The sequence below is a fragment of the Puma concolor genome, chromosome A1, assembly GCF_028749965.1.
Source record: "Puma concolor isolate L17-30 chromosome A1, mPumCon1.1.hap2, whole genome shotgun sequence".
In the NCBI taxonomy this organism is placed as follows: Eukaryota; Metazoa; Chordata; class Mammalia; order Carnivora; family Felidae; genus Puma; species Puma concolor.
Genome location: NC_141667.1, coordinates 42,273,603 through 42,290,115, shown reverse-complemented (window position 1 = coordinate 42,290,115; position 16,513 = coordinate 42,273,603). Strand labels below are relative to the sequence as shown.

General features: G+C 48.8%; 1 protein-coding gene across 1 annotated transcript; it reads right to left on the bottom strand.

Moving 5' to 3' along the window:
- Positions 1 to 4,201: 4,201 nt before the first annotated feature.
- Positions 4,202 to 6,270, bottom strand: ADRB2 (adrenoceptor beta 2). The gene has a single exon (XM_025924653.2). It carries the CDS (start codon positions 6,015 to 6,017, stop codon positions 4,761 to 4,763), a length of 1,257 nt encoding a protein of 418 aa, XP_025780438.1. The 5' UTR covers positions 6,018 to 6,270; the 3' UTR covers positions 4,202 to 4,760.
- Between the last annotated feature and the right edge of the window lie 10,243 nt (positions 6,271 to 16,513).

Here is a 16,513-nt window from a genome sequence, read left to right as displayed (position 1 = left end):
TCAACTGTAATTAGAAATATAAACGACTGTCTCTAATTGGCTTCTAAATCAATGGCTATATAAACTCATACCTGAGCATAGCTGAAAACCACCTGCACGGGTCTCATTATTTTACACAGGTGCAAACCGAGGTCCACTGAGGAAAACTGCCTGACCCAACGTGAGAGAGAGAGGAGGAGACTGAGAGAGAGAGAGAGAGAGAGAGAGGTGGAGTTGAGACCTGAAACCTAGCTGCACAAATCCCAGCGCAGGGTTCTTTTTGCCTCACCCTGCCTCCTATTATTCATAAGACACCAGTATTTCTCAAGCCCTTGGGAAGTTTGTTCTCTTAGGTATTTCAAAAATGCCTCCTTCATATTATATTTGCACTGTCAGAGAAGGAGGGTAGCACAGGGCTGAAATTAGTGGACGTTACGCTGTCAGTGAAAGGTCTCATTCCAAGTCTCATTCACCTTCCTCGCTCTCTGCTATCAGAAGATCATCGCCCCCCCACCCCCGTCCCCGAGGATGCTGGTTCCCGATGAGCAGCGCCCCTACAGGGGCCCCCCTAGGCCTGCGACACTTTCCACGAGGCCCAGCTGCCCACGGAATTTCGAACTTCCCAACATCGGAACCGAAAATGGATCCGCCAGGGCGCGAGGCAGGCTGTGTTTCTGCTCTACCCTGTGCTCGTTTTAAAGTTGCAGATTGTTTTTTTCAGTTTGGCCGGATTCTCCGATGAAAAGACAAAGCAAAGACTCAGAGAAACAAACTAGACACTTGGGTGATTGGCTTCCTGTCTCCGTCCCCAGCAGCCCTGCAGTCACATGCTTCGAAGGGCACATTCCTCCCTGCCCCAGCCCACAGCAAGCTCCCTCTTCTTTCGAGAGGTATTGCGTTTCTAGTTCTTATACTCACTTGGGCGTGGGTTGTGAGCTGCTCTGTGCCGCTTCCTGGTCTGCATGGGTTTGGACTCCCAGGGACCTGGGTTCCAGTCCTGACCCCACGGCTAGCCAGTTTGTGCGGCTTTGGGAAGTTACTTAATCTTTTCAAGCCTCAGTTGTCTCATTTAGTGGGAGAGGACAATTATGTTGCCTACATCATGGGACTGTCAGGATGACATAATGCCTGAAAAGGTGGCCAGCACTGTTCGTCTCATTCAGTAAGACACCATAAAAGGGACCCGTTTAGTATTATTCATCTTATGCTACAGAAGGTAGAGACTGAAGCCTATACTCTTCTCACGCTGCACACAGTAGGTGCCCCATAAATACCCCCCGACTGATTCTAGCCTGGGCTTCTTTCGGGTCAGAAATATTCTTCTTTTTAAATTTTTTTTTCTTTTAGTGTTTATTATTGAGAGAGAGAGAGAGAGAGAGAGACAGAGAGTGCAAGCAAGGGGAGGGCAGAGACAGAGGGCGACACAGATTCGGAAGCAGGCTCCAAGCTCCGAGCTGTCAGCCCAGAGCCCGACGCGGGGCTCGAACCCACGAGCCGTGAGATCAGGACCTGAGCCGAAGTCGGATGCTCAACCGACTGAGCCACCCAGGCGCCCCTGGCCAGAACTATTCTGAGCATCATGTAACAACAGTTCCTATGCTTCCAAGCTCCCTCTTCCCCAGGCTCCTTCCCCCAATAATGACCTCAGTGGGGAGGCCCACCCTGGCCTGCCACTTTGCACACCTGTCAGCTTGCATCTCAGGATAAGGTTCTCATCTGACAGACTCTGAGAACTTGCTGTCCAGGCAAAGAAAACTTCATGATCATGAATCCAACACAAACCTTATGTAACCAACCTGTCAGCAAGAGGGACAGAGGGGCACTGACAGACGCCTACCTCCCCACCAAAAAAAAAAACAAAAACAAAACAAAAGGAGACCGGAAGCAAGGGATTGAGGCATGCCAAAAATGCTCTTGCTTGTCAAGACCCTTAACACTGATCAAAGCTCTTGGATTTGAAGGATTCCTGAAGGAACGCAGAGATGGCTAAACCCCCTCGTACTGGAGTTTTCACGGAAATTGCATTAGATGCTTGTGTAACCCAAAGAATATATATACAACATTTTTTTTTTCTTTTTGGTTAACAATGTTTATTGTCCACGGGACTTACAACGATGACAGAAAAGTTTACAACATTTTTTTTTTTTTCTACCTGAAATCTCTACCTGGAGTGGCTTGAAATTCCCGGTGGCTTAAGGACTCTTGTATCTTCCCCCTAAATGCTGAGGGTGTCCTAGTGGACTCTTGCTGAGGAAAAGAACAATTCTTTCTCTTGTCCCTTCCACAGATTATTCGGTCATTGCCTGATTTTTGTGCTAAGGACCCAAAAGCAATAAGAACATCCACCGGAATGAATTGCTTAGGGGACAGCCCCAGGGTGAAGCTTCCACAACAGAGGGTGAACGCAGAAGTCAATGACAATGCGGTGGAGAGAGCACATCAGCTCCCGGAATAACAGGTGACAGCCAGGCTCCCCGGCCATAGCCCCATCTCTGACATCCTTGGCTTCTTACCTTGGACAGGCCATTCCCCCTCCCAGGTTTTCATCTCTTTGGATGCCAAATGCTTTCTGTGGACTCTTTCAAGTCCAAGATGCTGTGAGGCTACCGGAAGGGTGAAGATATGCTGGAGAAGCTGCCTGCCCCTCTGGGTGTGGGCCCCCGAGCAGGAGGAGAATGTGACAACCGGCATGAAAGCCCTTGGAGAAGCGAAAGTGCCGAAGGGCACACACTCTCCAACTGGCTGTGGCACGTTCCAAAACCTTGGGCACCTAACTTTCTCCCGAGAGCTGAGTGTGCACCTGGACACCCAGCACTGAGCTGACAGGAGGCAGAGGAAGCCAATGCTTTTCTGGTTGGGGATCTTGGCTGGGACAGAAGGGAAGACAGAAGTGGAGTCAGCTTGGTGAACGGGTGAAATGGCAATGAACATGGAGGCTGATCCTCCCCAGGCTGGCGTTGCCAGGGAGGACGGTCCTCTCCGTCAAACCTGGGCCAAGCTCTGGCTCAGACACACGGTGCAAAAATAGAAAGGGGGTGGGAGAAGAAATGTGTTTACTTTTGTGATTTTCCCTCATGTGCCTCTTAAGGGTATTAGAATCTCTTCACGAAAAGGTCGTCTTAGACTCCCCGGCCTCACCTCCATTGATAAACCCGACCAAACAAACAATGCACAAATCCAGCCATTGGCAGGGCAGCTGGAAGGCCAGTTTGGAAGGCAGGGGGGTGGAGGGGAGAGTGATGGTCTGGGGTCTGTCACTAACTGGGCGAATCATGGAAAATCCCTCTTGGATGCTTTGCAAAATCAAGCGATTGCATTAGACAGACTCTAAAAATCTGTTTAGATTTGTGAAGCTTATATCTGCGGATCTCAACCAGGGGTGGTCTCACCCCTCAAGGAGTATTTGGCAGGGTCTGGAGACCTTTTCGGTAGTCACAATTCAGAGGGTGCTCCTGGCATCTACTGGGTAGAGGCCGGGGATGCTGTTGAACGGCTGACGATGCATTGGACGGCCCCCACCACAGAGAACTACCTGGCCCAGAATGTTAATAGTGCCGAGGCTGAGACATCTCGCTTTATACTGAAGTCAGGAGGGTCAAAGAGGGGGACGGGCAGGAAGAGACAGAAGTAAAGAAAGAGAAGGGGTTAAAATCCTGTTTCCCGAGTCATGAGGTATTCATCGGTTAAGTGTTTTCCAGTTTTCTCCCTATGACCAATACCCTCTCAGTTTTCTTTGGAATTACAGGGCTGTGCTTGAGTAGCTTTTTCCTAAGAACTCCCTCCTTTATCTTTAAAATGCCAAACCCCGATGCAGTACAAACACCTCCCCTATGAGATGCAGCGAATACATAACATAAGCAGCTACTGGAACTGGAAGGTGGGTGGTGAGGGTGCACGGAGGGACGAAACAGATGTCCGTAACTCGGTTTCTATGAGTCAGTATTTCTGATGTAACAACACCGAATGATCACCATAGGACCGGCGAGACAAGCTATGCTGTCAGCAGGGAGAACTGCTTTGCCGAGCTGGCACTGGGAGGGCTACAGGTTTGCAGCGGCAGATTCAAAGGCAAAAGAAAGGGTTAAGCAATCAGTGCATGCCATTCTCGTATCATTCCATATTAAGTCCCTGGGCAGTTATTACAAATAGTTACCTGCGGTTTCCAGCGGGGGAGGCGACCACACTCCAGTCAAGGGTTTTTGGAGAAACAGGTGCAATGAAGTCATGGTCAAACAATTTATTTACTGTAAACTTTAGACTTTGCTCAGGAAAACAACTGAAGCCTGCCCCTCCAATCTCTGCCTACGACACCCTGTTTGAGCAAATAAGAGGAGTGGGGAGAGTCCACGTTCACAGCTGAAAGGTCCGAAATACTCAAGATCCTCCAGTGCAAGGGTGCAGGAAGGAAGGACTCCTTCGGATACAAATTACCAGCAGCAATATATATTACCCCTAATACTTGACCAATGAGGTAGATCCACAGAAAAGTCATCAAAACAGAGCAGCCCCAGGTCCTCTGGGACCGAAGCCCTTCAGACACAAACTTAACACGTTCCATGCAAAAAGGAACTGAACTGGACAAGAAACAATCACTCGAATGTGTTTTCTCTTTGTTACAGCTTAAAAAAATAATAATAATAATAAAAAAAAAAAGGCAGAAGGCTGTCCTTCCTCCTGCACATCTCTATACAATTTTATTCTAAGTTTATTACACTCAAGTTAAATAGTCTGTTTAGTGTTTGGCTGGGGGGGGGGGGTCATAAAAAGTAGAAAAACCCGCCTTACAACAGTGAGTCGTTTGTGCTACTGTTCTGCCCTTGTGAATCAATGCTATCGTTAGGCACAGTACCTTGACGGTTTGCAAGGTTTTCCGTGCCTGGGGGGTCCTCACACAGCACTTCGCTGTCTTTCTCCTGCCCCAGGGGACCTCCGCTGTGTTCCCCAGCATAGTCTGTTCTGCTGTTACTGTTGTTGGAGTAGCCATTCCCATAGGCCTTCAGAGACGACCTGCGCAGGCACAGAAGCTCCTGGAAGGCAATCCTGAAGTCTGGGCTCCGGCAATAGATAAGGGGATTGAAAGCAGAGTTGACGTAGCCCACCCAGTTTAGGAGGATGTAAACTTCCTTAGGGATGAGGTTATCCTGGATCACGTGCACTATGTTGACGATGAAGAAGGGTAGCCAGCACAGGGTGAATGTGCCCATGATGATGCCCAAAGTCTTCAAGGCCTTGTGCTCCTTCAAGCAGAACTTGGAGGCCCTGCGATGTCCATGCCCGCTCCGCCCATCCTGCTCCACTTGGCTGAGATTTTGGGCGTGGAAGCGCCCCTCAGATTTGTCGATCTTGTGGAGCTGCCTTTGGGCCACCTGAAAGACCCTGGAGTAGACGAAGACCATGACCACCAGGGGTAGGTAGAAGGACACAATGGAGGAGGCGATGGCATAAGCTTGGTTCGTGAAGAAGTCACAGCAGGTCTCCTTGGCATAGCAGTTGATGGCTTCCTGGTGGGTGGCCCGGTACCAGTGCATCTGGATGGGCAAGAAGGAGGTAAGCCCCGACACGATCCACACCATCAAAATGACCACCCGGGCCTTATTCTTGGTCAGCAGGCTCTGGTACTTGAAGGGCGACGTGATAGCAAAGTAGCGATCCACGGCGATCACGCACAGGGTCTCAATGCTGGCCGTGACACACAGCACGTCAATGGAAGTCCAAAACTCACACCAGAAGTTGCCAAAGGTCCACATTTTCATGAGGATGTGGCTGGCCCCAAAGGGCACCACCGCCAGGCCCATGACCAGGTCAGCACAGGCCAGGGAGGTGATGAAGTAGTTGGTGACCGTCTGCAGACGCTCGAATTTGGCGATGGCCGTGATGACCAGCACGTTTCCAAACACGATGGCCAGGACGATGAGCGACATGACGATGCCCATGCCCACCACCCACGCGTCGTTTCGTTCCTGCGTGCCGTCCTGGTCCGGCGCGTGGCTTCCGTTGGGCGCCAGCAAGAAGACGCTGCGGTTCCCGGGCTGCCCCATGACGCGCAGGCTGGCAGGTGAGCGCACTGGCTGCCGGCGCACCGGCCGCGCCTCAGCGGGCGGACCTCCGGCGCGGCGCTGCGGGCAGCGAGCGGACGCCGGGAAGCCTCATCCAGGGGCCGTGGGGTGGCTGTGCTGGGGGGCGCGTCCTGCACTCAGCCTGTAGGGTGCTCTGGGCTCCCCGGGCGCGTCGGACCCAGCCTGCGCTCTGGAGAAGCCGCCCCGGATTGCGCGCTGCCCGTTATGTGCACAGGACTTTAGGGGACTGCCCTCGCGGTGACGTGAGGCAACTTTCCGCCAATGGCGGGCGGGCAGCCCCAAAGGGGCGAGGCCCGGTCCCTTTCCCGCCCTCCCCTCCCCTCCCCTCACCCGTCCCCTCCCAGGGCTGGCCCGGGCGGGGCCCAGCTGCTCCCCTGCGGTGGGCGGGCCACCTCTCCCTGCCTGCTCCCTGGCTGCCCCCGGAGGCCTGCAGCTGGGGCTGGCGTGCTCACCATCCGATCCGGGAGCTTGGGGCTCTTTGGGGGCTGCTACCTGTCTGACCCGGGCCCCTGGGCGGCCTCTCCGCCACATTAGGCAACAGAGACGACAGTGCCCACCCCGACACGCACGGACAGGCACACATGCACCCCGATGGACATGCTCAGACTTATACGGAACCACAGCCACTGACACGGAGACACGCCCGTCCAGCGCACCCACAAGCACGCTCGCGCGCGCGCGCGCGCACACACAGAAAGCCACAGGCACACAGTCACCCCTGCCCAACAGAGACGGGGCCAAGAAACAAACACAGAAGCGCCCAGAAGCACAAAGGCATAGGGCACACACACAGAAAGAAGTAAACAACACACAACGCTCACTTGGCGGCAAGCAGAGCGCCACAGACTCGGACGTCCCCATCCAGGTACTCCTGACCCCTCCTTCGTGCACCCACTCCCCGAGACACACACGCACGCACGCACAGGGCACATTCCCTTTCAAACATTTGGCAGGACCACAGGAGGTGACTTGAACAGCTGCCCGATTTCCTCAGCACACTCACTGTCAAGTACTTTTGGTGCCCTCCTTGGGAATTTGCAGGCATTGGGACATATAATTTCACCCTTTGGGTTTCGTTTGGAGTCGGAGCTGGGGTATGCCAGTGTGCGTTTGCGGCCGGAAGGAGAAGGTTGTGCACTTAAATTTGTAATTCTTGGGAGCGTGGCATCACTCCCTCGTTATCTGTGGGGATGGAGAGGAGTTCAACATGGAATAGTTTTCCTTTCAACCTCATCTTCAGCAATTCCATGGCAACTAGAAAAATCCTTTCATCTGCTGGGCAGTTGATCTGTGGGGTTGAGCCATCTGAAATTGCCCACTATCTTGTGGTTTCTGACTTTAAAAGTGACAATTTCGTATAGATCCGACTATTCGAATGTGTTAGCGTTAAGAAAGTTATGAAACCACAGGAAACAAGATAATTTCTCCTTTAAATAAAAAAAAAAAAAGACTTAAGTCTTCAGACTGGGGTCTTTGTCCATGAAATATTATCCTTTGCATCTGGCATAGGACTTTACTGTTAAAAGGAAATTAATTTTCAGGGTTTGACTTCACATGTATTAGTAGTGTCTTTGAAAGACTGAAAGCATTTCATGCAGTGTAACCAAACATGCTTTGCAGATTACATAATAACATAACAATGGCTAACATTTAGGGAACATTCTGCTATGTGCTTTTCATGCATGATTCCATCTAATCCTTCCCACAGTCCCATGGTGGGGAGAGTACTATTTTTAGCTTAATTCACAAATGGGGCCCAAAGAAGCAAATAGCTTGCCCAGGAGCACAGGGCCCTGCGATGCCAGAGGCAGGAGGTGAATCGAGGTCTTGACTCTATAGCTCATCTTTTAATCCTTCCGATGCACTGTGGCCTCACAAGCAGAGACGCATGGAGGTTAGGCAAGAGGGACTGTAGCCAGAATTGGAATAGGCAGGTTCCAGATCCCCTGCTGTAGCGCTTTCTAGCTCACTTTCCTTAGGCATATCAAAAAGATGGACCCCAAGTGGGGAATCTTCCATCTCTAAGTGGGAAATAGAGTCACTTTCATTGGGCTGAGTGTGAGCCGAGTATGTAATAATAAATGTGAAAGGGCTTGTGCACCTGTATATGCCACACAAATAGGGGTTATAAATGAAATGTGCATAAATCATTTAGTAGTTTGAAATATGTTATTCGTGTCCTCTAATAGAACCATCAAATACTTTAGGACACATGTAATGTGGGTGTTGACTGTAGAAGTAAAAGTGCAGAAACAAAATATAACCTGCATGCCCCCTTTAACTTCCTTTACTAGCCATAAATTGTTTTTGCGAGACCGATGCCTTAAAAAGCAAATATTTCCCATAAAAGGCACAAATGTTAATTAAAGATCTATTACGTTCCCATAGTGTCCAAAATATACCCACCCCATATTTGTGTTTTCCAAAATTGGCTCTGGTATGATGCATTTTAGGAAGAGGCAGTGTCTGTTATGCAACACAGTTTCTTTAAATATACATCTAGCCCGAATTGTGGAACTAAGCCATTTAAAACCTCCTTCCTGTTTGTAAAGCTATGGAATAAATAAGCGTATTGTTTAACCTTCCCGTAACAACAACAACAACAACAACAACAACCAAAGAACAAAGAAAGCCCTTTCAGGGCAAACACGAATTGATCACGGAGATATACAAAAGTTATATACTTTTGTACATACTTAAAAAGTATGATATACTTAAAAGTTTAACTTTGAATATTTTGGGAAACCCCTTTTAAAAAGCCCACAAACACTAAATCAAGGAGGCAAGACTGTTCAGGTCAAGGAGGAGCTTCCAGCCTTTACGCATCGGCTTTCCCAAATGGACAGTCTCTCCCTCCCTCCCTCTCTGTCCCCATTACTTTCTCCCTCCCTGCCCCTCTCTCTCCCCACCCCCTCTCTTTTTCTCTCTGCCGCCTCATCAAGCCAGTAGGAATTTCAAGATGCTGTCTTCACCCCAAGAGTCTTCTCCTGACCTCCTTTTAGAATTACAGGTGTAGAGAGAGTTATATGGGGAAAGAGGGGAACAGAACATTTAGTTCATTTCCCCCCACCTCCTCCAGTTTATAAACGAAGAAGGTAAAGTGTAGAAATATGAACTGTCGAGGGGAAGGCGCCAGGGAAGCTACAGCATCCTTACATCTCTTCACTGCCCAATGCTGTCCCCTCATTTGTCAACAGAGGACTTTGATTGGCCCTGCTTGCTGGGCTGGTGAACTTAGACATGTAATGCTTCAGCTGGTCTTGGAAGTTCTTAGTAGACTAAATGCACCTTTATCTGATGGAAGAAAAAAGCAAGCTCTTTCATAGTGATTGATAGTGTCTAATTACATATTTTGTCAATCCCTTAAGACACCGATTTGTCATTTCCTGCTTGCCAAACAGAAAAAAAAAAAAAAAAAAGAAAAGAAAACACCTTTTGTTTTACTGAACAAATATTTGAATAGGAGTAAGGTTTTGTGGTGCCTGGGAAGGTCCTGACACCATTAGCGGGACAGTTGAGGAAAATCTTATCCCGTTCTTGGCTTAGATGAGATTCCTTCCATCGTTATGATCCTCTGAGCAGAGAAACATCTGTAGATTTCTTTCAAAATAAGGATCTTAAATGTCTGTCTGTAATATTATCTCTGTATAGCATCACTCCATTCCATTTGCATTAAATGAGATTAAATGCATGTAAAGCATTTAGTGTGCTCCCTTGGAAAAGAGATGACTCCTACCGTTTGCTTATTTTTGAATCAAAATGTACATGTAGAATGCACACTTATTAGATCCTATGTGTGAAAGGACACGTTGAATGTGGATTATGAGTCATTTGTCTTTAATTTGAATTGCTGGGAAAACGAATGAAAGCAGGAACAAAAACTTGGTTCTTTGGAAAGAGAAATGACTCTGAAAATTACCATTGCCACTGAGTTATAGAACTGGGTGGACTGTTCGTGGTTTTTGAATGCAGTGTCCTACAGCCTGGTCAGCTTCTTATACGATGCATCCACCAGAACTCTCAGACGTCTCTCGTGAGGGCAAGCTCACCAGATCCTTCTGCCACTGTCTGTTTCGACTGTCCAGATAGTGACCTGAGATCCTGTACAGCTCCTGCCTGTGGATTTTAAGTCTGCCCCCTTGAGGCCACTCAAAACAAGTCTCCTGTCTCTTCCCCAAGACTGTCCTCAAAGCTTCTGGGGGAATCCCTTGGAATTCTGAGCCTTCTCTTCAGCTTAAATATCCCTTGTTCTCTCGGGTCTGGAGTCTCCTTTACCATCATGGCAGATCCCTTCTATTCTTACTTGGGACTGCTGATGTCTAAACTTAACATCAATACCTGGAATGATCCTGGAACAAGTCCTCAAATAATCAATTTGCAGTCACCTTGGCAACCGCAGAGTAAGCAGAGCAACCAGCAAAGCTTTCAGAACAGCTGATTAGACCAGATGAATTTAATTTCCTGCTATGCTGGCCTTTTATGAGATACATGCTAATAAATTCTCCGCCTCTTGGGGGGACTGAACAAAGGGAGCTGGCTTCAATTAAAGCAGGAGAGACTTCAGTTGGTCCTATGAAGGACTCCTTGGCCTGCAGACCATCAGTCATTCAAAGAAACTAGACTCTAGCAGCTTTTCTCAGTTGGGGCTTTGCAAGAGAATTGAACCCTACAGAAAATTGAGTGACTGTTCTTACCAATTCTCCCAAGAACGGTACATAGATATTACCCTCCTAGAGATGTAAGAGAGAGGTTCAGTTGCTACATACCGTGTAAAGGATGCATCAGGGCATAGGCTTTAATTCTTTTGCTGAATCTGAGTGGTGTTGCATGCAGTCTCCCGCCGATGTGGGAATGAACATTGTGTGAGGACGAACGCTTCTATGTGGTACAAGCATTTGGGCGCAGAGGAGGGCACACGGATGGGGGACCGGGAGGCCCAGACTCTGGTCCCACAACAGCTATCCTGCTATAAACAACCTTAATCAAGTCCTCTGCTTTCTTTGTGCCTCAGTATTCATCCATGACATGGAAAGGTGGCCTAGGTGACATCCGAGGCCCTTCTGTTCTAAGCTGAGCAAGCCTGTTGTGGGAAGGAGGCACGCGGAGGGTCATTGAGGAGTCGAGTTCTTGACTCTGAAGCCAGGGAGGAGCTGGCAAGCAAAACCTGTCAATGCCCCCGAAAACGACGGGGCTCCGTCTTCCATCCCGTCAGCCCCATATTTCACCGCTGTGATTCCCGCTATTCCGAGCAGCCGGCGTGCCATGATTTACTCAATACTTTTTTTGATGGTGACTTATTTCTAAAACTCAAACGCATTTGTTTTCGAAGAAAATGTTGTATGGCTGCCACTACTGCACGTGGAAAACCCATGTCATCCGCCACAAATAGAAGGTAACCATGAAAACAAAACAACGGTAATAAATTCTAGCTAGACGTTGTCGCCTGCCAAGGTTCTGAGCCCCGCGCTTGCTCTCCTCTGATTGAAAAGGAAGATTAGCAAGTGTTGGGGAGATATTGATGGTATTCTAGCACCAGAGGGGACTTCCTCCATCTACTTTAAAAGACGGAAAGAAAATTGAAAAGGGAGCAACTTGTAGGCGGTACTCTGTGTTTAATGTGGTGTTACTGCCTTCAGTAAAATAATTCAGTATTTGCCTTCAGTAAAATAATTTCATATTCCACCTCGAGGAATCTCAGCCCCAGACTGGTGCTCATGAGACCCCTTGATGTGATAGGAAAAGCACAGGTTTGGGAAGAGATGAGATCTGGGGTTCCAATTCCGTCTTTAACCCCCCGAGGGCGTCAGGCAGTGTGCTTAAGCCCTCTGGACCTCGGGCTGGTTCTTTGCAAAATGAGGATCAAATCTCTGGGATGGTTGTGGAGGGAATAGAAAGAAGGCATGAAAAACTGGACTTGGAAAGGAAGGGAGAGAACCAAGAGACCTGACACTGGAACAGACCAGCCGTACTCGGACTGGCTGTGGGTTGGGGAGTTGAGCCAAAGGAGTCAGGGCCGTCGCCCATCAGGGACTGGACGAGTAGATCAGTGGCCTGAATGTTGTTCGGACAGGTTGGGGTGATGGGTTCAGATATGGCTATATCGAACTTGGCGTTTCGACTGGACAAGAAAATGGAAGGTAGGATGGCATAGGGATTAGGAGATAAAGAGATCTGGGGGGACGTGTCTGCCAGTGGCTGGAACGCTGGAAGTGTTCCCTGCATAGCAGTTCTGGCAGAGGATCCTTTGACGGTTAAATGAAATAATGCATTTAAGGAACTTAGCACAGAGTTTCCAAAAGAAGTGTTTATCATCGTCATCATCATCATCCTAGATTTTCCAGCACAGCTTTAATTTCAGGACAGTTTATTCATTTCCCCAAGGGCGGCCTTTTAAATGAATAAATTGATCCAACAGGGAAACAGAATCTTTTGTATACATCAAGCTACGAATAGTGGTGTAACCTCTGAGATGGATGTTTGGGAAATGTGTTAGGTTGGATTTCTTAGCATCGCTGCGCTGAGGGTTTGTGTGCAGGTGATTGATGGAGGAAGGAAGAGAAACCAGCCACGGAGGGGAGAAGCAAAGTCAGTGTGTGGCTTCAGGCAGTGACCCAGACCCAGCCTGATGGCCTGATCCTCTGAGGAACTCTGGAGCGACTCTGGAGCCAACTGCTTGGTTTGAAGCCCTGCTCCCTCTGATTCATAGCTGTAAGACCCTGGACAAGTTACTGACTCTCCTTGTGTCTCGATTTCCTCATCGGTAAGTTGGAGTTGTTGACGTTAGGACCTCACAATCTCATGGGGTTGTTAAGAGGAACAAACGAGTTCATATCTGCAAAGTGGTTTGCACTAACCCGGCGCATTTCAAATGCTAAATTAATTACTGATATTAAACACAGGGAAGCCGTGGGAAGTTCTGTTAGCTGTGGCGCTCAAGAAACCTACCGCAGGGAAGAGGCTGTATATGCAGCCCCTTGGACTGAGTCGCTGCTAAGTGCAAACTTCCCGGTGTCTGAGCCTAAGAAAATGAAATGCACAACGTGTGGTGAGCCCTGCAGGAAAGAAGTAAAATGATTGGGGGGGGATCAGGCAGTATCTGCAGCAGCAGAGGAGGGCTTGAAGCAGGGCGGAAGGGAGAACAATGGAGAAGATAAAGCTGGAGGTGACTGGGGAAGAAGGGGAGAGGAAGAAAATTGCATTTGGTCCGCTCAGGAAAGGAAACAGGGCTGACTTCTCGCCAAAACAGGGCCTTGGGAAAGATCTCACTGGATCAAGGATGGGAGGTCCAGATGCCCCAGCTGGGGTAACCACCGTGGGGCAGGGAACATGCCCTGGGCCCAGAGGAAGGAGAGCCCCGTCCTGGCCCTCGCACCTCTGTGTGACTGTCCCTCCCTGGGTCTCAGTCTGGTCCCCAATCTGTCAAGTGAGAAGGCTGGATGGCACCAAAGTCAAGGGGTCGTCAGGGGGTCTGAAAGTCAATAGGCATAGTTCCTGTTAACGATGTGTGTATTAGATGCCAGGAGCTGAGTTTAGCACCTATCACGTATACTCTCTTCTTTTATTCTCGTTTCTGTGCAATGCTACGAGGTAGACACAGTTATGCCCATTTTTCAGATGAGAAAATGGAGGCTCAACATTCCAGCCTGGCCCAGGTACCACGGTAGGCGAAAGGAGCAGAGGGGCTACAAATCCAGCTCTGTCGGATGAGAAACCTTCCCCTGACCCGCTCGCTACAGGACTCAGATGCAGACGTCCGGTCAGCGCAAGGACAGCATGTTCAGGCTGTGCAGGAGAAGCGCCCTGGCTGTCAGGGTCTTGCAGCTGAGTTTTTACCAGACTGCTGGGCTAAAGAGGCAGCAGTTTCCAATCACTTACGGGAAAAAGGCCAAATGACCAAGATTTGGGGCCAAGCATCCCGGTCACTCTTTCTAAAAGGAGAGGGAGAACGTCAGAAGCAGGAAATCAGTGGCCACGAGCCTCGGGGTTTTGCCCAGGTCCCTTCCTCCACCCCTAGAGCTGCTGCATCCAACCTCGTTCCCTCCTCCCCTCCCCCTGCTCTGGTCCCCACCCCCAACACACACACATTCACACACACACACACACACACACACACACGCACGCACGCACCGGCGTGCACACACACTCACGCTTTGTCAGCTTCTTTCATCAAGACTTGCTGACTATGAGACTGGGTTAGATGCCTTTTCTGTATGCTTTTGTGCCACACTATACCCTGGCGCTCAGCCCATATTATTGTCATTCCACATTTTGCTTGTCAGTACTTTTATCTATCTTTGTGTCCCCAACACTCCACCACAGAGACCAGAATACAGAAGGCAGGTATTCACTACACATGCATGTGCACACACTCACACACACACGCACACACACACATTGACCTAGATATACTTAAAAGTACGGGGCAGAGGGATATTACAGAATGAACAAATGAACAAAGGTCCTTGCCTTTAAGAAACTCACAGGCATCTGTCTTTCTCTGTATGACTTATTTCACTTAGCATCACACTCTCCAGTTCCATCCACGTTGCTACAAAAGGCCGTATGTCATTCTTTCTCATTGCCACGTGGTATTCCATTGTGTATATAAACCACTTAAAAACTGAGAATCGACTGAGGGTTGATGGGGGGTGGGAGGGAGGGGAAAGTGGGTGATGGGCATTGAGGAGGGCACCCGTTGGGATGAACACTGGGTGTTGTATGGAAACCAACTTGACAACAGATTTCATATTAAAAAAGAAAAAGAAAAAAGAAACTCAGAGGCTCGTAAAGGAGGTTGGTACATCAACTCGACTTCCGTGCAGTGGAGTAAATCCTGTGACGGAGCTAAAGATGTGGTTTTGTGGGCAAAACACTAATTCAGCCCCCACCTCCCCACGTAAAGACTGAGGAGATGACCTAGGGAAAAATTCCAAAACAGCAGCTGTGCCTCAGTTCACAAAGGGTCTTTAGCCAAGAGGCTAATGGGATTCTTAAAAAGAAAATAAATTAGCAGAGCTGTTTGGAGAGTAATTTGGTAGACTTCATTAGAAAGTAAGCTGCACATATCCTTTTGTCCAGCAATTCCCTCGCTTGAAATTTGTTCCTTAAATGTCAGATGCGTACGTAAGGATACGGCTTCAATTTTGTTTGTAATATGGAGTAAAACTAAACTAATTGTTCAGAAAGGGGAAATGGTGGAGTAAACCAGAAGAAACCAATAATCATGACGTGTAATTACTAAAAAGGATGAAGTAGGTCTAAATGTGGGGACTCAGGAAGTTCTCCACGTTTTATCAGTAAGGTATAAAAGCAAATTGTGCACCAGATTATACAAAATTATCTCAGTTTTTTTTTTTTTTATGTTAAAAACATACATATGATAGTTTGGGGCGCCTTAGCTACTCCTCCCAGATCCTGCTGAAAGCCCTAGGTGGGGCATAGTTAGCGGTTAAACATGGAGCCGCCTCTCAAGGATTTATTGTGATATTGCGAAGATAAGAAGGATAATTATATGACAGGGCGTGTGACAAAGGCTATAAAAGAGGGTTAAAAAGAGATCTGAGTTAACAGAAGCCTGGCCTTGTTAGTTATGTGAGGGAAGATGAAGAGAGATCAAAGAGTTTCATTTGGTTGGTGGCCATGAGCTAGCTGGGTGTGGAGGACGGACTTGACTTTGGGAGTCAGGTGTGGAAGAAGGGAATACCACGGAGAAGAAACCCTGTGACCGGGTGCAGAAGTGGGAAGCTTTAAACTATGCTTGAGCAGCAACAACTATTCCAGGAGAACTATGCCACCTGGTCCATGGAGAGGGCACCTGGTCCGTGGAGAGGGGAACGGTAAGGTTTGCTTTGTGCTATATATTTTGTTTTTTTTTTTTTGTTTGTTTTTTTTTAAATTTATTTTCAACGTTTTTTATTTATTTTTGGGACAGAGAGAGACAGAGCATGAACGGGGGAGGGGCAGAGAGAGAGGGAGACACAGAATTGGAAACAGGCTCCAGGCTCTGAGCCATCAGCCCAGAGCCCGACGCGGGGCTCGAACTCACGGACCGCGAGATCGTGACCTGGCTGAAGTCGGACGCTTAACCGACTGCGCCACCCAGGCGCCCCTGTGCTATATATTTTGAAAGCCCTTGAATACTGGGATAAGGATATGAGGCTTCCGGACATCATGGAAGGGGGTGGGACAGGCCACGGAAAGCCACAGTCGGGGAAAAAAAGCCCGTAGTGGGATACACGAGGCTATTTCGCAGAGGTGTTCCCAGCAGCCCTGTGCCAAAGGGGTGGATAAGGAAAGAAACCACTGTGACAAGAGAGTAACCTGGTGCTGCCCCCGTGGCTCTTTGCTTGGTACCCGGTCTTTGTTTCTTCGTTTGTAAAGCAGATTTTGACCCTTCTCCTCTCTGCCCCAGACTGGCAGTGAATCAAACACACAAATGTGTGTGTGGCTGTGGGCCT